We start from the raw sequence: 22,448 nt of genomic DNA, 5'->3' as shown, positions 1-22,448 counted from the left end.
CTGTGAAGGCTCCCTTAGTCTCAACGGTGTTGGTTAGTATCATTACATTGAATGCAATCCACGAGTTTTAAAATCGCCCTCATTATTAGCAAAGTCATGATTAAGTTAATCGTCAGAATCGGCGTAATTTTCATTCACATTGCCACAATCACCACACTAAAAAAAACTATGATTGGACCACATTTTAGTTGTACTGGCACTTCAAGCCTCCCTTGGAAAAAGAGATAATTAATCTCAATTAGCTGTCATTGGGTTAAATAACAGACAGAATTATAAGGAGATGACCCTAATGGGATCTAACCTGGTTAATTGATGTCAATCACAACATGCAAAAAACATTGCCTAACAAAGAGTGCTTAGCGGTGGGTGCCTTGTTGTGGCTCTGACTCAGCTTAGAGTCGTGACCTGTCCAGGCTTGAGCCTGGGCTTCACTTGGGCTTCACCCAGGCCGTCTGGGAATTGGGCATCCATGGTGGGGTGGCAGGAATTGATTTTGTTCCAAGATCTGGCGCTGTTGAACTTTAATGCACTTGACTACACAGTTCCAATAGACGATGATTGAGAAATGTGCCCGGGTTTGGTCTGTGGAAAATGTGGTGACCCTGAGCCACTTATCCTTGAACAAAAACAATATACTTAATATTTTTTGACTTGGTGGGACATATGTGTGTAGGCGATGTTAATGTCTGTTGATTTATTTTGTTGCTATATTTTCCACAGCGACGCTAACGATTGTGCCGTGTAATTGGTGCGTGTGGTGTGGTGTTGTTGCAGTGAGTGACAGTTGCTTTAAGAACCTGGTTGAGGACAGAACGGGACTGAATCTGAAGGATCTGGTGGAAGATGAGTCAAGGTGGGTCCCTACCCTTTTGTCATGAATTGTCGTAACTGTAGCCTAGGCCATTATTATTCCGCGGCGCTTGTGGTTGTTCTGCTCATGATCCAGGACTGTGGAGGCCAGGTTTGGTGGATCATGCATATTTGTGAAACTCCCTTCCTACCCGAGTTTGTCGAGGTCACCATCTCCTCGCTTGCCAGAGTGTGTCGGTACAGCGAGTGGGTTGATTTCTGTCTGGAATCCATCTGTATGGGGATTGAGTATTACCTCTCCCCTGACACGTGTATGTTTTCTCCGGGTGCTCCGGTTTTTCTCCAACATTATTACAAACGAATGGAGTTGGAAAAACATCCCAATTTAGGACCACAGAGCTGAGGGCAATTGTTGGTGCGGATTCTGGCTGCCTTCTTTGCTGCCTGCCTGTGGTTTCTCGCGCCTCTGTGCGTGACATCCGTGCACGTTGCACGTTCCAGTAATTTAAACTTGCAGTACGCTCCCCGCGAACAGTTATTTGCTCACCCTCGCAGAGCGAGAACGACTCGAGGTGCAGGGAACCACAGACGATCCATAATAATGCAGAAGGCAGCACCCACACGGTGAGTCAGCACCAACCCCCCCTCCAAGCTCTGGAGTCCTGTCTATATTATTTTTCAGCTGATTAATGTTTACGCATGCGGTAGGAAACCTGAGCACCGGAAGCAAACCCACGCAAGCGAGAGGGGCAACACTCTATTTCATATACAGACAGAGCAGGTGAAATTATTGAGCATGTTTGCTGTACCGCTTTCTCCTGGCAGGCTGTAATGTATGCCATGTGGTGACGTCTATCTTCTAGATACGGTAATCTATCTTCGAGCCTCCTCACCAACTTCAACACACCTGGGGGGGGGGGGGGGGGGGATTATACAGATGGCCCGAGCTCCCTTTTGGCATAAAGTCAGACCCATATTAGACGTGCAGCTTCTACTCCCGAGAGACCCAGTCCACGTGGCACCATTGCCCAGAGACAAGCCTTGGACGTCGAGAATAGTGGCAGGGCAGCATGATTCTCCAAGGTCCTATGTCAAGGGCACGTGACGAACAAAAGTTTTTAGCCCGAAATAGACAGGCGGGACGTGCCCATTATCCACTGACAAGGCTCACAAGTTCTTCAATTTGCGCCAATGGCTTCCTGGGTCGCACTAAGCTCCCATGTGACTGCACCTGACAGCAACGCCTGCACCAAACCCCATCAGTGCAACTGAAGGCATGGTAGAGGACACTGGTCCCCTCATTGCAAGCCCAGGGAAGTGTTTACTGCGACGGGCGTCCTTGCAAGGCAGGCCCGGTCCTGTTGGTCAGCAGCTGTCCAGCACTTTAGCAGAGGTGATGCCAGCAGGAATGCCTCGGCCACACACCAATGAGGCACCCATAACCAGCACGAGAGCTGGGTGGCCGGTGAACGGACCGTGCCTCCTTGATAAGTATGGGGGCATCTCAAAGTACCATCAGCATTAGAGTGAGGGTAGTTCCACCCCTGTTCTGTTACAGTGCCATTCGCGTGGTGCTTACAACATATATTCACACTCCCTCAAGCACTCGATTATTCCTGTGAATGTGTTTAAGTTTTAAATATAAAGTTACATTTCATAAATGAAATCACTGCGATGGTGCTCCCTCGTATTACTTAGTTACTTAGGGTTGCTTATATTTAACGTTGATGTTTTTTATGATTATGTATGTATGGTGAACTTCTGTCAGACCGTACGGAGCCAATTGTGCTAATTGGAGTTGCGGAGGAAGGATAACAAACTAAACACAAAAAAGCTATTATAAAATAAAGAGTTTGTCAATCTCGATTTGAAAGTGCATAGCTCCCGTAGCTTCCAAATATCAGAAGGAAGAGTCTTCCAGATGGCTGTAGAAGCGCATCTGAAAGCGCACGATGCAGTGACCGTTGTTGTTTGATGTCAAAAAGAGAGATGTAATGAATGTCATATGACAACGTGACGACGAGGGAGTGGAGTCAGACGGGAGAGCAGAGCATGGGAGAGGTGTCAGTAGAGTTTGGAACCAATGAGTTGCGTGTGCCTCTCTTCCTCAAGCTTCGTTTAACACATAGCCTTTTGCGACCAACATTATCCATAAGAGGTTTTTGGGTTAGATTGCGTAAATATAAATGTGTCGTTAAACCTGTCACCACCCGACACAGCCAATTCGTTACTAGTATAGTGGTATAGTGCTGGCTGCTGGCGAAAAAGGAGAACTGCAGTGTACGGCAGTATTGAAGTCAGCAGGCCACGATAGACACGAGAGGGGGACATCTCGGGGAAAGGTCACAGAGGGGGGCCCATTGGGATGCCTCGGGAACTGTAGTATGTTCCAGAGAGGAGGCGAGGCCAGGGCGGAGCGAAGCCACGCTGAGAGTATAGAAGGGCCCCTGTGAGGGACCTCGTGGCTGTCGCTGGAGTGGGATCCCCGTCGTGCTGTTCAAGATCGTCGCCATCGTCGCTGTCGTCTCGTCGCCATCGTCGCTGTCGTCTCCACTCGATATTGCGCTGCTAGATCGTTGTTGGCTGTCTCGGTTCAGCGCCGTCAGTGTTAGGCGGTTAGTGTTGTGTATAGGCTAGCAACCCACGTAGAGTTGTGTATAGGCGAGTGACTGTAGTGTCTGTACCCACGTAGGCTGTGTATAATCCGATGGTGCTCATTAAATAAAAAGAAGTGCCTCCAAGTCTTATCGTCTCCGAGTTAGTTACTACACTAGTACAGTACACCGGTGTATTGGAGAATAAACCCACAACAGTTACAATTTTGTAAATGTTGTGGGTTTACTCTCCAACCGGTGTGCTGTACGAGTAATGAATTAGCATGTTTTGTTTACGTGACAAACCATACGTTACTTAAACTAAACTACACAATGTGTATTTTAGCTGGTAAGGCCCACCAAGCTATATAACTCTTTTCCAGAAGTGACCTGGCCACAAATGATAGCTCAAGGAAGTGGCTTATCGCATGGAAATTTATAGGAGCCAAATACTCTGAATGCACGTTGATTCTAAATATGGAGGGAAAACCCGAATGACCCTGAAAAAAATCCACGCGACCACGGGGACAGAGACATGCAAACTCCAAATATACAAAAGGCGTCAGGTTTGGGATCGAACCCACGACCTCCTGTATACCAGGCGAGGTAGTTAACATTTACTAGCCACCGTGGCGCCCGTTTACAGCCACGGGAAAGGAGTTTCACAGCATTCGTGCAATCATCCCCAACCCTCGCTGTCTCCACGGTGCTGCATTACAGGCCGAGGCGCCACCACTGCAACGATTGTGAGATAAAATATGCACAAATAACCACATAAAAATAAAACATGATCACGTAACACAAGGATTCCATTGCCATACACAATAATTATTCATGATAATTCATACTTGTAAAATATGTGCGTTTATCTTTAGCATAGACTATATGAAAAAATACAAACATACGTTTGTAATTGGTATTTAACATGGCATTTTGGAAAGATATTAAAAACAAATTACGAATGAGCCACCTCATTCGGTGTTGTCAATGTGGTACCTGCTGGCAGTGACAGGTCACTGTAGATAGGCTTCAATCGACCTTGGTTACCAGCGTGACTTTGTGACTTCCAAATTGGGCAGCAATGCTCTGAGTAATATTCCTTCAACTGGAAACCCACAGGACCTGATTCATCACAAAATAAACATAAAATTGCGTGCACACGCGTCCCTGACTTGTTTGCTATGCGTGCATCAACCCGCATCCACTGCACCTCTTGCATACAACACGTTCCCTCTCAAGGGATTTTCCAGGTGAAATATTTTAATAAGTTAAATTTAATCAACGCGCACCCTGGCTGGGGGATGACAGTTTACATTCTCGCAGAGAATATTACTTTGTTTCTGCCTTACTGCAATGCGTACGCAAGTCATCTGATAGGTAGATCGCACGAGGCTGATGCGTGCGATCCCAGTGCACTTTGTGAATAAATTAGTAATTATGCATCGTGTTTCTTCACGTCAGAATGCAAATTGTGTCCAATGTTATATCTTTTTTTTACAAGTACGTTGCACAAAGTTACGATTTGCGTTGAGTGAAGGGTATTCAATAACGACATTGGAGGGATTGCGTGGGGTGCAATCTCAAACTGTCATATGTTTCATCCCTCTCTATGCGCTAAGAGGAATGACCTTTTCTTAAAACATCACCTGTACACCCAGTATATGGATGCACTGGCGGTGCACAGGTGCAGCATCACAACACAACGGTCCTCAAAAACCAGTCTGACGATGTCGCTGTGTTGCCCTCGAGTGAGCTGCCGACTCTCCATCAGAAGTTGCCCTGAGATGCAGCAGCCGCTTTCCCATTCAAATGTGCGGTGGTGGTGACACCACGACGAGTCGTAATCTTTTGATGCCACCGTCCGCCAAGAAACGATTCCGGAAATGAATCGAGGAATCGTCTGACCAAGTCTGGGCATGAGGAGTCAAATCTCGCTGCCTTTGCAACACGGAGCCAGCCAATAATCAGGCTGGGTGCCGCTATACGCTAACAGACGGTGCAGCTTCGTTTTCAGCTGCTCCTGTAATGTTCGTATTCTGACCACTTCGGCATCACGAGAACTGATTTTGACGCACCGGCAAGATATTTTGACTGGGGTTGCAAATCACGGAAAAAAAAGAATTATCGCGAACATTTAAATTTTTTGTACTGCGCACCACCGGTGTACCACCCATACATTGATATATTCTCTTTAAGGTCACAGTGTTCATGTTGGTGAATGAATTGAGTCTTTGTCACGTCGGGACAGAGGCAGGTGTTCGTCGTCGTGGCAGTTCGAGTACCGAGCTGCGAGTGGCTGTGTGGGCACGCGCCCGGTGTGCTGGTGCTTGTGTTCACTCGGCCTCGTGTTCACTCTTCCTCGCGTTCACTCATCCTCGTGTTCACACGTGCTCGTGTTCATGCGTACGTGTGTTCGCCGCAGGCTCGGGGGAATTGTGTCGGCCTACAAGATTGTTCCTGAGGAGATGGAGGACATCAAGGTGAGGGTTCACATTTGCCCCGTCACTCCGAAACCGCTCCCACTGTGCTACACCGTTGCGATGTTGTGAGTGAATGCTAATGCTGTCATTGCGCTTGTTCACCCAGGAAAGCCTCACTGAGTCTCAAGACCTCTTTTCCACGAGGATTTTGGCAGTTTTTGCAACAGAGAGCGACAATTGCGTTGCGAATTTTTTTTAATGTTACAAATTTGGACCGTGGCATCACGAGATTTTAACTTTGAAGCAGATGGCGGCATTGGTGTAGGCAATGGCGGAGCCAGGATTTTCAGGTAGAGGGGGCAACCCCTCCAGCAATGAAAAATGTAAGGACTTGTCCCCTTGATTTTTATTCGACGCGTGTGCGGCGATGGCGCAGCCATCGATCGACGGTCAAATTCGAACCGCGTTGTGTGATCGGCATCGCACTCGCTGAAGGTATGCCTTCAGGAAAGTCGTGTACTGTATACGCAACTGCGCACAATTCTGTGAGTCACCTATAACTGCCAATTATAGACTTAGACTATTGTCCTATCATCTCATAGAGTCCCCGGATCATTGGGGGGGGCACGTGCCACCTCCCCCCCCCCAATCAGTTTCAAAGACAATGAATATATTATTATCAGAGCATGTTTGTTGGCGTGTTTTGCCACAAGTATGTGTGGGTTTATGCGGACTTGATGCCTTGCAACAGGTATCTATTTGGTGTGGTTTATTGCAAGGAAGGGTAAAGCCAATTTTTATTTTTTCATCATTTTGATACTGGCAAAATGGTGTCATAGATAGATGGCACACACATTACGGTTGTTACACCACCGAAGTATTAACCGGAGAAGCCTGCCGATTTCACACCACGAACCTCTGCAACAAGCGGCAAACGCACTACCGTTGGGCTGTATCACCGCCCCGCCAGCGGCTTATATTTGTGAACGTCCAGGCTGCTGCTCGGTGAACTCGACAACAATTACAAAAAATATCAAAAGAATTGTAGAACTGGCGCACCGACTAACGCGAGCGATCGAGTTTGCCGGTGGGCGGGCACTTTGGCGCCGGGCCGAGTGACCGCTCTCTCTCTGTCGTGAGCTGCGGCCGGATTGCTCTCTCCTTCCTCTCCCTTCCCCCTCTCTCCATCTCGCCTGGTGCTGCAGGAGAGCCTGCTGGAGTGGTGCGACGACAAGGAGCTCAACCTCGTGCTCACGTCCGGAGGCACGGGGTTTGCTCCCCGCGACGTCACGCCAGAGGTGACGCCTCCACTTCACTTCCGCCGGTGCTGCACATGCCCCGAGAGGCCGCGGAGGCTACACAGGCATCTTTTCTTTTTGTTTGTTTCCCCCGCACAGGCAACAAGGGACGTGATAGAACGGGAGGCCCCGGGAATGGCCTTGGCGATGCTGATGGGATCTCTCAATGTCACCCCGCTGGCAATGCTCTCACGGTAACGCATGCCTGAGATGCATTCTTGTTGTCATCGCTGCTGAGATTGACGGAGGAAAATTCTCGAATTGTGCAGTAAATTTAACATTGAGACTTTCGTAAACAAGATGTTTTTCGCAAAAATATGTGTCCATTTGAAGCACGTGTCATGTTTTTTGCACTGCACACCTCTTAAACTTGCTGGCGAGTATGGACAAGAGGATTCAAAAAGATAAATCCTTAATATTAAGCGTTTTTAATTATGAACTTAACGTGTAGGTCTTCACAGTGATATGATTCACAGTTGATGTTCTGGGTAAGGCCACTTTGATCTGGCAAATTCTGGGTTGTCAGACCCCTCCGACCTGTGTAGGCAAACAAATAAAAATGTGCCGCTTGTGCAAGTGCTCAGCCCCGCACGACTTTCATTGCTTCAGCTCACTGCTGAGTTGCAGGGCAAATGTCACAATCAAAGTCAGCAATCAGATCCGACGTTTCGTTTGGAACTGTGCCAAGCATCTTTAGAACAACATCCATGAAGTCCAAATAAAAGTTAGAATAACCGTGTCATCTGACCCAACTTTTGTTTAAGTATTAATCAGTATAAGGAATGAAGCAACAACGTTATACCTCACAGACTGTGCATGTGCGTACTATGCATTGGGTTGGATTATTTTTGAAATATTCCTGTGTTTTTTTGTACATTTTAGCCCTGTTTGTGGAATTCGAGGAAAGACCTTGATTATTAACCTGCCAGGAAGCAAGAAAGGGTCTCAGGTGAGCCGTCTTTATTTTGGCAGAGTTCACGTGGACCTGGCGACGGGTTCATTCTGCTCACACGAAGCGGCGATTCACACGAGCGCTCGGCCTGTGCGCATTTATAATGGTGGACCCAACCCATACTGCGTTACCATCGACGTGGAGCGTCTTTCGATGAGGCTCGTCGTGCGATCGCTGTGCGTGTGTCAATCGAAGTCCCGGAGCGCCACGCTTGCAAACGAGATGTTCCATCTCGAGGCGTTTTCTAGGTTAAATAAATTAATGGCTAAAAATAGAAAAATAAACGTTTGAACAATATCACCAATATAAATGCATCACCCATTGCAATGTAGCACCCACAACACACTCACAGTTATGATCGGTATTGTTTTTGGGTGTCAGGCCACTCTGTTACTTTACGACATTTACCGCTTCAAGTGTACGCAAATGTTTAATGAATAATAGAGGTACATGGCCAAGATGTTAATAAGCAAACTACCAAACATTTACAACTATATATATAATAAATAATGTTAAATAATGCTGCCAAGAGAAGACTCACAAAATAAATTACATATCAAGGATGACAGGTGCCTCTCTGATGTAAACACTGGGAGAGAGTGTAAACCGTGAACCGGGGAGATGAAGGGTTTAAATTATAAGGGCAGCTGAATCGAACCAGCAACTGCCCCGTTGTGCAAAGATTTATGAGAGAGGACAGGGAGCTGGACTCCTCCTTTGGGCAGATAAATAATGAAGGTGGATATGGGGACATTAAGGTCAGATTAGTGGGCGCGAGTTAGGTGGTAGCGAGGAACGTGGTCAGATCACACGTGGGCACATCTGAAATTGCACGTGGGCATGATAAAATCGTACGTGGGCATGGTGAAATCGCATGTGGGTACGGTGAAACACTGTGAAATCGCACATGGGCGCGGTGAAATTGCACATGGGCACGTTGCGCATCGCATCGGTCGGCCGCACGATTTGTTTAGTCAGCTTTTGTCGTTGGAAATAGATTTAATATCAATAATGTTTGTGCATTATTTTTTTGGAACACGTTTTTTTACTGTAATTTCTAATGTACTCGATAGTTTTTTTTGCTCTGATTTCTGTGTTTGTTTCGTTTCTGTGTTTACATCATTTGATTTTGCCGTTTTGGTAAGCCAGGTCACTCTTGCAAATGGGAATATCCTTGTCTCTTGAGTTCTCACCTGGTTAAACTAAATACATTTCACTCTTAAACTTGAATATTTTTGGCTGCATGAAAGCCCCACAAGAAGGGGTGCTGTGTACGCAGGTGCCCTGATGTGTAGCGTGGGCTGAAAAGATAAAACATGGATATTTTATGAGCGTGATGCTGACGCTGATGAAAGGCAGGCAAACCCCAACGAGAATGCCAGTTGGATCCGAGCTCCACCGTCGGCTCTGCCCAGTGCCCCCACCTCTGAAGAGCCCTCTGAATGCCGATTGAGTTGTGAAAAGATTGATTTGAGCAGCGTTTTCACCGGAATAATTTGTCCCCACAAATTCAATCCACACCGTGAGTGGGGCGGACCCCTCAGGTGATGAGCTGGTCTGTGACGGAGGCATTGATTGACAAGTTGCTCAAGGTTTTTTCGCTTTGACAATTCCATTTTCTCAAACCCGCTACACCACAAGGCAGCCACATACAATTTGAGAATATGTTGCATACAGTAGAACATTTGAATTGCTTAAACATGGAACACTCTCCCAGACTTAACTTATTCCCATCTTTAGTTTAGACTTGCACAACATTTGCAACCGCTACAGCGAGGGAACATTCTATATTTACCGTTGGTGTGTATCATCTAATTACGTATTAATTTATGTTTTTGGGTGTGGTTTTCGTTACATTATATCACTCGTATATTACTTCTGGGCATCTGTGAAAGGGGATTTGAAGCTCACCGGCCTTCTCCAGGATAAATAAAGATTCTGATTCTGTATGAATGCACACCGTATGAGGCAGATGTAACGCACGTAAACGTGTCGCGACGCGTTTGCAATGTACGTGTCAATCGGCACCCTGGACTCCCTTGCAAATGAGATGCGTCCATCTCGAGGGATTGTCCGGTGTAATTTTTATTTATTAAATAAAAACAGCTGGTCATGTCTTTCAAAACAATACAAATAAAACTCAAAGTGAGACCTTTTGAAACTAACCACAAAACCACAAAATGGCAAGACGCATTTTCCTCATCGTCATATGAATACAATTTTTACTTGGCATGTGATGTGACCCTTTCCTGTTCTGAGACGAGTGCAAGTTGCAGGGTGGGTGTCCCGTTCACCTCTGGAACGAGCAAGTGGCTCGGCGTAAATTTAATCTGGAGAGGCGTAGCGCCGTTGTTTTGATTGGACATTGTACTCACCGCAGAGAACTGTGGCTACACGACCGCACTCTAAGATAGCTGGTGCCAAACTGTGCCACACTCCCTCCCCGCATGGCCTTGTGGGAGGCTCAGTACCGATACAATTATTTTATTTTTTCTTCTGATTTTATTCTGATGACGGACACATACACAGACGTCATCGGAACGGAACCGGAAGAAAAACTGATGCCCTACACGTGCGTTATCGGAACGGGAAACGGGTTAACGGTGGTTGTTCGAGCCGTGCGATTTACTCGCCGGATGTGCCCCCCCCCCCCCCCCCGTGATGTTGTTCGACGACGCGCTCGACAGGAGTGCTTCCAGTTCATCCTGCCGGCTCTGCCGCACGCCGTCGACCTGCTGCGCGACGCGATGGTGAAGGGCAAGGGGTCGCATCCCGAGCTGGACAACCTGCCGTCGCCGCCTCCTCCTCCCACCCCGCCTCCCGGCCTCCCCGGCCAACGCTTCACCGTGGACCGGGGCATCCAGTGCGAGGACGAGGAGGAGGGGAAGAAGGACAGCGGTGTCTCCTCGACGGAGGACAGCTCCTCCTCGCAGAACACCTCGTCAGTCATCACCGGCAAGGTTCGCTCCGTGCGATCGTACAATGCATGTATGTTGAACTTCTTCCGCGCCGTACGTAGCCAACCGTGCAAATCGGAGGTGCGGGGGAAGGACAACAAACTGAACACAAAAATCAGTTCTAAAGAAATTAGTTTTCGATATAGATTTAAAAGTGCCTGTTTCCAGTGGCTTCCTAACATAGGATGGAAGAGCGTTCCAGATGGCTGCAGAAGCGCATCTGAAATTGCGCAATGCGGTGGCTGTCTTTGTTCGACAGCCAGCCAAAAGCTGCTGCGAGGATGACCAGAGTTCACGTGATGGTTTGTGCTCCTTGACGAGATCAGCAAGCTGTTTGGTTCATTTGTGGCGAGCACTTGTCATGTATTCGTTCGGCAACCGGAACACCGATGCAGCTCGGCGAGTAAAAATGTTGCCTTTGTGAAGAGGCTGGGTGGGACGCGAGCTGGGTGGGTGAGGGCCAATTTTGTCAAACGACGAGCATCGGAGCGGTCTTCACGAGTGCGGAGACCGAGGGAAAGGCCAAACGAGTAGATGGCGGGAGACTATCGGGGCATATCTTGGAGATGGCGGCGTGTCTCCCGTGCAGCAGCCGCGGTGTCTTGCAGAGGGTATAAAGCCTTCGTGAGGTGATGGTGGCCTTATGATGACATTATGATCTTGAGATCTTGGCCATCCAGAGCTCAAAAGGACGTACGAACAATGGTTTTGATCTTACAATGCCAAAATAGTTAAACTCTTCTTGGGGCACATTAAATATGCTCCTTAGTGTGTGGATAAAAATAAGTCACTTGAAAGGGGGGCTTCGAAGTAGTTCTGTGATATCTACTTCCATTGAGCTGTTCTCTAACACACGCGGTGATGCAGTGCTCCGCGAGAGTTCTAAATGGCCGCTATCTAGTGACAAGATGTCAAGAGCCCAATCGGAATAAAGTAAAAACTCAGCGCGAAAGAAAAAGCGACCCTAAGCGTATAAACAAACAGGTGGCTTAGGGGTCTACTGCCGTGTTTGGGTGCTCAGCCATCACTGCTGAGTGGTGCCAGGGTCCAGCGGGGAAGGTCTGTGGTATGGCGCAGGGCTGCAGCGATCCAACACCACAATTAATCAAGAATGGAATCTTTTTCGTTTCATCTGTTTTGTATAGTTTTGTCACGTGTAGTTTTATTGCCTTCCCTTAGCCTAATGGCACTCCAGGTGAGTGTGTGTGCTCGCCTCTTCCCTGCTGCAGTAGGTGGGTGATAAGCTGCATAATGAATCTACAGCGGTGAGATGTACAACTCACTGTGAGGTGAATATACAGAATTTGCTGTGGTAAGGACTTGTAGAATCTGCTGTGGTTTGAATATGTAGATTTAGCGGCGTGCGTCGATTGAAATCCAGTGATGTAAAATCAGAAAATTAATTGTGGTGTGAAGCTGTGTAATTTTTTTAATTGGTGTGAATATATAGATTTTAACGCACACTCATGAAATGCGTCGTTGTGGAGAATATAAGTAACAAATTAAATGAGCAGACCATCCACCTCCTTCACATATCTGATATTATGTGCCCCCAGGATCCTGTGTGGCTGCTGGGTTATGTAAAAAAATTATTTTATTTTATTTTGAGAGATAGATATGGAAGAAGACGTATTGCTTGCGTACTTAATTCGTTAATCACCAGCAGTCTTGACAAACGTTTACTGTCATATAAAACTGCCTGCTTCAAAATGTGAGAAATTATATCACTCATATTACAGCATAACTGCGACCTCTCCATTTGTTAGCGTGTTTACTTGACCCTGACGGTGAGTATGTTGGGTAGAACGTGGATATTTCTTGTCGATGTGTTCAGTGTCCCATTGATGTTTTACCCGGTGTACTTTTCTGCCCATTTCCCCCTAATGCTCTGAAGGTCCCCCTGAAGGCACGGAGTGACGTTGCCCCGTTCTTCTGGGGCGTCGAGCAGCCGTCGGGTTGTGCCGTCCGCAAACAGGTCCACGTCGTTCATTAAAAGCAGCATTCCTCAGCCATAGCAACGCGAGCACTGACGACGCAACTACAGTACAAAACTCCTCCACGCGGTGTACACGTCACATTTAAGATATCTCGGTCAACTATATAGTTACCAGATCTCGGCACAAATCGATTTCTGCCACCAAAACGCAGATGTCAGTTCCCAGACTTGAACGGGTCAAAGCCGGATGGGTGGTAAACGGGAGCTCAGGTGGCGCGGGGAGGTCAGGGTCTGTGCGTCTCTCGGTGCGGTTCCCTTGGAGTTGCCCAGCGGTCGAGTTTGGCGGAGGGGTTGTGCGTGACGGGGAAGCGGCGAAGATTGCGGTGCACTGCTCACCGTGCCGTGCGATACGCGCAGTCTGCTCGTAAGGGGCATTCATTTTGCAGTCTGCTCGTAAGGGGCATTCATTTTGCAGTCTGCTCGTAAGGGGCATTCATTTTGCAGGGAATGTCGGCAGCGGGACGGGACGCCATCTCAAACCGGCAAAACGGCTTGGCAAGCAGAGCGAGCGGCTTGAAATCAGAAAGGCTGCGAGTTCAAATCCTGGTTGATGATTCACTCAGCCCTCATCCCTCCAATGTCGATAAAATCAGTACCGATTTGTGGGGAAGTCAAAAGTGGTTGTCCGTTGGATAGACTCGCCCCTGCCACTGCAACCAGGAATTTTCCCCACCTATTGGATCGAAGACATGATTTCCTCATTAGAGTACCTTGCTTGTTGCTTAACAACAACAGTCATTGGCGCCTTGAAGGCTTTTACTCATGACAATTTAATTTGTTTGGCTATTTCGGATGGTGGAGGGATTTACGACAAAAGAGATTGTGCCCATGTCACTATGTGGCATAACCAGAAAAAAATCTATTACGAATCATATTGGACGCTAAAACTCCCTATTAAAGGAGATGGATGTTCTTCAGTTTGTCTTCGGTAGTGACCATTGCTGTGTGTGGCGCCGTGCACAGATCCCCGAGTCCATCATCTCAAGAGGGGTCCAGGTGTTTCCCAGGGACAGTGCGTCACTGAGCACAACCCCGTCCGAGTCCCCGCGCGCTCACTCCACCTCGCGCCTCTCCACCGCTTCCTGTCCCACCCCCAAAGTAAGCCTGGTAATGTCCATTACTCTCCGTTTACGCATGCAGCATACATGACGGTGGAATTTGTCCCCGTGACGGTGCGGTATCGCCACCTCGTAGTGCTGCAGCGGAGCCCCACGATCACCGTCGCGTCCTCTATACGGAACGAGCGTCGCTTTGAGCTTCGGACGTCCCGGGGAGTGGCGCCGGTTCGCACGCGAGTGGGGAGTGTTGGGAGACGAGCCGGCACGGTGTACCGTCGTGCGCCAGCACATTTAAAATTTATGGGAAATCAGGAGATGACTTAAGCGGAAACTAAGGGTCAGTGCACGTGTCTCTGCATTGACACCGAGATCTTGGTGATCGATGGATGGGGAGCGACTTGCATTGCTAAACGCAGAGCTGAGTTTAACACCAGGTGCTGCAGCCTATGAAAAGGTGTTTGTACGGTGTCCACGGTGCATCGTAGCGCTCCCTCATCCCTCCTCACACGCTCACCGCGACACGTCGCCACTCTCTCCACAATGTATGTCCCCCCTGCTTCCAAACGGTATCTTGAGATATGTTCGCAGTTTGATATTTTATAGGTTGGAATATCATGTTGTGCGTGCTGGCGAATACCACTTACATGTGTGTACACATCGGGTAATATATCAACGTGCGCGGATGTACGTATTGTGCGTACATCATGTATGTTGTGTGTACATGTTCATGTGTGTGCAATATAAGTGTCGTCTGTAACGGAGGCATTGGAATTGCATCTCAGAACGCTGTAGAATTTGTAACGCGCGCAGTTTACGCGCGGAGGTGCGGGTAACCTGGAGGCAGATAGGACGTAGGGCAGACGCCGAAGATCTGCGGTCCTATATCGGGCTTGTTTGGCCAACTTCGCGAATCAGTATTTATACATGTGGGGAGAAAACCGGAGTACCCAGAGAAAGCCATGTGTGGTGGGAGGGATGTGGAGGTGGAGGCAATATTCAACCCACGTACAGATGGAAATTAACCCACTTGCTGTACTGCCTTAACCCGGAAATCCAGGAAATGGCGACCTTGACGCGCGTGGGTAGTTTTTACAAACGTACGTGACCCACCAACCCTCGGCTCCACAGTGCTGGATCACAGCCGTGGAGCACAGCAATGAGCGCACGAGACGGGGCAAGGCACCTCCCTGCCACACGCAGCACCAAGCAGAGCGCTGCTCTTAACTTGGCCATGAAGCAGAGCAGACAGGGATTAGAGCGCGAGTGGTCGAAGCATTAATTATTGAAGTCAAAGTGAGCAACGTGTGCACTTTTTAGTTTTAAGTGTTTGGTTATTTTGGGGTTCTTCCGTGGTTTTAGTTCGTGCTCAGGTGCGCTTGGCTAGGGACCTTTTGGCTTCCAGTTGCATGTAGCAGAGCCAAGATGCAGTGCAGATGTCCAGATGCAGTTGCTTCCATGGCCAAGTTAAACCTCTTCCTCACGTCCATCACCCGTTTTTAACAGATAATTATTTGGAATTCACGAAAAAAATGAAAGCCATTAAAATCTATAAAACTTATTATGGGTAAGGAAAGATCTCACCAAAGGGATGCTTCTCCTGCCCTCGGGAGGAGGATCTAAAATAGCTCTAGAGTCACGCAATCAGACAGCAGGGAAGAGAGTGAGGGGTCGGGGAAAGCGGTTCAACCCCTGTACCTTGGCAAGCAGGCTCGCTGTCTGTGCAGAACAGGTCAGCGTGGGCATCGTTGGGGCCTCCTGAGCAGCTAACCCAGGGGTCGGTGGCAAGCAGAATAACAAGAAGAGGCATTTATTTTCGAATTCAGTAAAACAAAAAAACTCAATACTTCAAAAGCCGCAGTGCGTGTGAGTAAGAGACGCTGGGTCCTTAATAAATAACTGTCACGAAGCAGTCGTTTTAAAGAGCCGCTTAGCGGCTCCGATGCCACAGGGTGCCGTCCCCCTGGGTCTAACCCAAGGGAACTGGCACGTGGACCTGGCATCGACTTCGAAGGCCTCAGGATTGGCCGTCGAAATGCCCGGAGGTGAAATCATTGGTTGGAGAGGCGTCACCTTGGCGAGATCTTTCTTTACCCATAATTGTTTCGTTATTGAGTCTAAATGCCAACTCCCGCAGTGAGTGTTTTTTAAAGGAAGGGTGTTGCAGAATAATATAGTGAATTCATGGCTTGGTTTTTTTTAAAAACAACCTGAGGTAACAGCTTCTGATGCTGTTATGAACAACGTTGATTCAAGCATTTCTCTCTGCTTGACCCCTTCTAAAAATAAAACCCGGGAACTATCAAAATAAAAATGTAGGTGGCATTTCCTTATTCTGTATGATTTTTTTTAAAGGATTGCGGACGTATTCTCCGCTTTGATCAAAGAAAATCATTCAAATTTTTCATATTATGTACAGTGCTTTTTTAACACTTGAGCATCTCAAAGCGCCCTTTCATCACCATCTCATCTCACACGTTCAATGGGCACCCCCGCGGCAGCCGTCCCTGTGCATCATAAAGTGACTCGGCACAAGTCTGCAAGGATGGGGCAAATGATTACGAGGTGTCATCCCAGGTGAGTTAATTAAGAAGCGAACGTTCGTCGAGTGAAGATGTCAAACCTGCCGCCATTGTTGCTGCACAGCTGCCGTTCTCCTGTCGTGTCTCTGCAGGTCTAATGGAAGCGTTCCCTACGTAGCTCTCCCCTTGCCGGCTCTTCACCATGTGTCCGATGATCAACCCACTCCATCCTCCATGATGCCCAGCGCACAGGGCGTGTTTCCAAGTGTGTCTTCCCCTTCTCGTGTGCTCTCTCTTCTTGTTGTTGTTCATCCACCTGTTGGGGACGGTGTAATCGTTTCCATTCCCCAGGTCATCGTGTAACATTTTCCACAGCCATCCCCTCTATCGCCTTCCTCACCTTCGTGTGCAGACAGTGGTTGAAATAGATGGGTAGAAGTGCCGGAATGGAATCCATTCGTCCGGCAGTCCGGGTTCACCGCCGTTTCCCCTCCGTGGAAACGTCGTAGCGAAGGAATCGGAACCATTATCAGAAGTGCTGGGTGTGTTGAGAAGTGCCGGTGTCGTGTACCCTTGTATTGTATACTGGGACATTTACACCACTTTGTACGGTAAAACCTCTAAGTTGGACTCATTGAGGGGATACCCTTTCTGATTATAGGCGATATCCGGCATATTGCAAATCATACGATAAAATTTGTTTTTAATGAAGCTGTTTTTTTTGTATTCGTTTGTGTTTATGTTGAATGTTTATATTATGATGGTGACAATAGCAATGTACTGGAAATATAAAACATTTCTACTAAAAATGCTACATTCGAAACAATGCAACCTCTTCAACCCTGTTCAGTCCGTACCTTGCCCACCTGTGAGTCCTTGCAACCTCTGCAACTCGGCTAAGTCCGTACCTTGCCCACCTGTGAGTCCTTGCAACCTCTGCAACTCAGCTCAGTCCGTACCTTGCCCACCTATGAGTCCTTGCAACCTCTGCAACTCAGCTCAGTCCGTACCTTGCCCACCTGTGAGTCCTTGCAACCTCTGCAACTCGGCTCAGTCTGTACCTTGCCCACCTATGAGTCCTTGCAACCTCTGCAACTCAGCTCAGTCCGTACCTTGCCCACCTGTGAGTCCTTGCAACCTCTGCAACTCGGCTCCATCTCTGTCCGAGTCCCCGTAAGCCCTGCGAATGTCTGAAACTTTGCCTCGTTCGTTGCTGCTGGTGACCTTGTAAGCTCTGCAACCTCTGCGACGTTGCTCGGCAGCGTGTCCGAGATCTTTCACTCGGTTGACTAGACCGCATCCGTGAACATAAAGCAGACCTGAAACACGGTAGGACAAACACCTCAGCCGTGGCAGACCACTGTTACAACTCAGTGGGTTCACATGACATTGACTTCTCCAAGACAGAGGTTCTCTGCAAGCCATCTGGCTATCATGAGAGATTTGTTCATGAGGCGATCCACATATACAAACACAGAGACTAATTTCAACCGAGAAGATGGATTCTGGCTTAGCAATCATTGGAAGAACGTAATAAACCATTTCGGATCTTAACTGATTGTGTTCACGTTTACGGTGACTTTCAGACCGCGTTCCACTCACTGGCATTGTATTCTCCGCAGGGAATGGATTCTTTGCTCCGCTGCAAGTTTTCCCCCCACGACTCACCCATTGACACGACGGTCAATAGTACAGTGTATAATAACAAATAGTATAACATTTATATGCTTAATACAATGTACAAAGTATTATATAGTATCGTAATTGTATAGTAAACATATAGCAGTGTGATATACATTAGGGTGGGTAGAATAATACATAGTGGTTTATAGCAATACAGTATATAATTTAATGTTGGGTTTGTCTATGGCAGTATGTAGTACGGTGTAGACTCGTGTGATGTAAGAGAACAAAGTTTAGATGGAAGCATATTATATAATTTTTACGACGTAGAATTGTAATGTATTACTTACTGTTAGTAACTCAGCTTATTGTAGAGTATAGTAAGTATACTGATGATGCTATGTCGTTTATACTTTAGTTGTTTATGTAGTTTATACTTTAGTTTTTTACGTGGTTGTTTAGCAACTGCAGCTACATACTATTAACTTTCCTTTGCTAATGCTACCCCCCTTCCTCCTCCCTTTGATGCTGCTAATCCTGCATAATGCACGGGCATAATATTAATTTGAAACCCCCCCCCCGCCCACCTCCTACGCATTTTCCATATGCTAAATTCCTCTTGATATGCAAATTATTTTGTCTAGGCACTCTTCTTCCCACCTCCCCCCCTCCAACCCAGCTTAAATATACGCTCCAAGCTTGGTGGTGTTTCATTCTTCACCTGAGGACGGCTGCTTGCGTTGTGGCCGAAACGTCGTGAGAATTATTTTATTATTTTTATTTTTATTATTTTATTACTTCCCTTCTACGTGACTTTACCGAAAGAACCAAGAAGATAGAGCAATTGTGCTCGGCACTATGTCCAATGTCTGCGAGCCTGTGTCCTGGATCACGGATCGGCGAACTGTAGACTTTATTTCACTTCTCTTGACCTGGTTGGTCGATGGCCAGTGGTAGGAAACCCTATGATAAAAAATAAGAATAGGTTTTCGCCTTTCTTGAAATGAAACAGGTCTTAATATGTTCAAACACCAAATAGATACATTTTGCAAGGAATCAAGTCTGCATTAACCACACGTACTTGTGGTGAACATGCAAACTAGCATGCTCTGATAAATAATATATGGGAATTGTCTTTGAAGCAGCTTGGCCTACACCAGAGACAGCCTTCGTGCCATGGCTTGGTCTCACCACCAGTGTCAGAGCAGAGAACGCCAAGAGGAAAAAAGTATAAAGGTCCCATGATATGTCGGAAACCCGATTGCTCTTATTTTCCTTCTATTAATCTTTTATTCCTGAGATTCGTTTGACCAATAAACTCATAGTCCCATTGTTTCCTCTAGCTTTAGACTATGGCCAGGGTTAACTGAAACTAAGTATTGGAATTTATCAGAAGGGCCTATCCGTTGTTTAGATTTATCCTTTTAATTTGCCCTGAATGTTTAACCCTGTGCTATGGATCTCATTTAAATTTATGTTGATGACTCCGAATAGGCGTGTTGATCCGGTTAAACCTTAAATAAAAATGCTTTAGACTGCATCTAGCCTGGAGTTTGCCTATTTGACCTCTGCTTCTAGTAGTTTAAGGATCTTAAGAACCACTTCTCTTTGCGTTGCTTTGTGAACTCAAGCGTTGCGTTGCCTTGTTCCTTCTCGTGCACCATTTCTCGGGAACCTAAATATTTTAATACATCTGTTACCCCTGAACAAATTCCGTCTAGACTTTGCGAAATTGCTTATATTTTAATCATCGTGGTGGCAATTTCTGATTTGAAGTTGGAACTTTAAACATAAGACAAGGTGTCTTATGAATGTTTGTATGTATGTTGAACTTCCTTCACACCGTACGTAGCCAACTGTGCTAATCGGAGGTGCGGATTCTTAGGTGTAGAGATGCCCACGTGTATGTCAGCGCCCGTGGAACCCCTGTCGGGGAAATTTGAGTTTGGGCCTTTCGGAGGCTCTCCCAAGAGTGCCTTGAAGAGGCGTTAGCCTGAACCAACCCTCACATATACAAACATTACTTCTCAGTGATTTTGTTTATTAATATCGAATGCATATTTACTTTTGTAAAACCGCAGCAATGGTTTATAATGTAATTGTGCGTTTAGGGGTTGTGCATTAAGATGCGCGTTGTCAATTGAGATTTGTAAATACAATGGTTAGGACTATGACGTATTCCCTTAACTGTTTACCATTATTGTTCCTATCGTAAACTCGGCACTATAAAAGCGTGCCAAATAAATCACCTGAATGTTAAACCCCTCATGGTATTTAAAGACAGTTCAAATAGACTGCCTGAATTTTCAGTCACTTTTAGAAAACGATGAACTAGAATTTGCCTTTGCATTTCCCTACTCAGCAGGCAACACGATGGCAATGACCACCAGGATGACCAGGGGCAATAACAGTCTTCTCTCTCAGTGTGGGGCGAGTTTATTAGAACCTCCTTGAACAGTAGCGGCAGCAAAATAATAAGTGTATGACGGCCGTCACAGTGAGGAGTTATTCCCTATCCAGAACGTGGACACTCCTCGTAGTTTGTTGTCCACCCAGCCTCCAGGCCCGCTGAATACTCCACCACTCGTCCTCTCCACCACTCGGCTACTCAAATCTCCTTTCCCTTCCCGTGCTCTCCATCCCACACTCCGTCCCGCCAACCTCCCCCTCCTCTCTCCTTGCCGGCACTCTCTCCGCACGCCGTGGTCGCGGTGGCCTCGCGTCGCTCCCCCCGGGACCCCCACCTCCCGCCCGCGGTCGCTTCTGCCCTTGACCCTGCCGTCTCCTGCGTGACCCCACCCGTCGTTATCCAACCCGCGTTGACCATTGGTCCATTATGCCATACGCCACATGGGCTTTCCAGTGCCCTCCCTCTCCATCCCCTGTCAACCATGGCTCATTGCCATGCCAACTTATAAGGTTGCGCTCATTACACACAAAGTGCTCACCACAAACGAACCACAATTACTTGCTGATCTCGTCAAGGAGCATAAAACATCGCCCAAACTTCGGTCATCCTCGCAGCAGCCGCTTTTGGCTAACTATCGAACAAAAATGGTCACCGCATCGCCGTGCTTTCAGAAGCCCTTCTGCAGCCGTCTGGAATACTCTTCCTTCTAATACCACTGGAGCTATGCACTTTTAACTCGTCTAGATTGACAAAGTCATTTCTTTAGAACTGCTTGCTTGTTCTTTTTCTTGGTTCTTTCGGTAAAGTCACGTAGAAGGGAAGTAATAAAATAATAAAAATAAAACATAATAAAATTAAATAATTCTCACGACGTTTCGGCTACAACGCAAGCAGCCGTCTTCAGGTCAAGAATGAGACACTACCAAGCTAGGAGCTTATATATACGCTGCGTTGGAGGTGCAAGAGCGCCTTAACAAAAATAATGTGCATATGAAGAGGAAATTAGCATATTCATGGGAAATGCGTAGGAGGTGGGTGGGGGGGTTTCATAGTCATATTATGCCCATGCATTATGCAGGATCAACAGCTCCAAGGAGGGGTGCAGTAGCATTAACAAAGGAAAAGAATGTTAATAGTATGTAGCTGCAGTTACTAAACAACAACGTAGAAAACTAAAGTATAAACTACATATGTAGTTTATACTTTAGTTTGGTAGTGTCTCATTCTTCACCTGAAGACTGCTGCTTGCGTTGTAGCCGAAACGTCGTGAGAATTATTTTATTTTATTATGTTTTATTTTTATTATTTTATTACTTCCCTTCTACGTGACTTTACCGAAAGAACCAAGAAGATGGATCCCTGCAGTCACGAAAGCTTTAAATCGAAATTTGCTTGCTTGTTGTGTTTTAGTTTGTTGTCCTCCCCCCACACGGTTGGCTACGTACGGTGCGAAATAAGTTCAACGTACGTACATCTCCTGCCAGCTCACCCCTGGCCCGCCTAATTTACCTCTGCCTCCCCGCCCGCCCACGGCTGTCTTCAAGGCTGTCCGACTGCTTTGGGTTCTGACTGCCCATTCATAACACTCCCTGCCCAAACTGAAACGTTAGAATTTAGTAAGATATTTTCCCATTCATACTCAAATATTAGCAAGGGGCAATTGAAATATTTTGGAAGAAATGTGATCGTGACCCAATACACTTTACAATTCATTGTTAAATGTACTTTAAAAATATGAATTGGTAGCTTAAGTTTCGGAAAATTCACCAATATATTTTCCCACTGTATCTACTGCATTTACCCTTTAATCA

At 46.9% G+C, this 22,448-nt stretch overlaps 1 protein-coding gene across 10 annotated transcripts in view; it reads left to right on the top strand.

The window, feature by feature from the left end:
* GPHN (gephyrin) overlaps positions 1-22,448 on the top strand; it is a 59,861-nt gene that overhangs the window by 9,527 nt on the left and 27,886 nt on the right. For 5 of the 10 annotated variants that reach the window (XM_061568747.1, XM_061568749.1, XM_061568750.1 and 2 more), the window contains exons 2-8: positions 775-853; positions 5,827-5,884; positions 7,030-7,316; positions 8,005-8,071; positions 10,762-11,034; positions 12,926-13,006; positions 13,991-14,134. In XM_061568747.1, coding sequence (XP_061424731.1) covers positions 775-853; positions 5,827-5,884; positions 7,030-7,316; positions 8,005-8,071; positions 10,762-11,034; positions 12,926-13,006; positions 13,991-14,134 — 989 coding nt within the window. The remainder of the gene's footprint in view (positions 1-774; positions 854-5,826; positions 5,885-7,029; positions 7,317-8,004; positions 8,072-10,761; positions 11,035-12,925; positions 13,007-13,990; positions 14,135-22,448) is intronic. The other 5 variants (XM_061568746.1, XM_061568751.1, XM_061568748.1 and 2 more) reach the window with 3 other exon arrangements.

This window comes from Lethenteron reissneri, chromosome 41, assembly GCF_015708825.2.
Source record: "Lethenteron reissneri isolate LAM-NWPU_2019-01 chromosome 41, ASM1570882v1, whole genome shotgun sequence".
Lineage (NCBI taxonomy): Eukaryota > Metazoa > Chordata > Hyperoartia > Petromyzontiformes > Petromyzontidae > Lethenteron > Lethenteron reissneri.
This window is presented reverse-complemented; position numbering and strand designations above follow the sequence as displayed.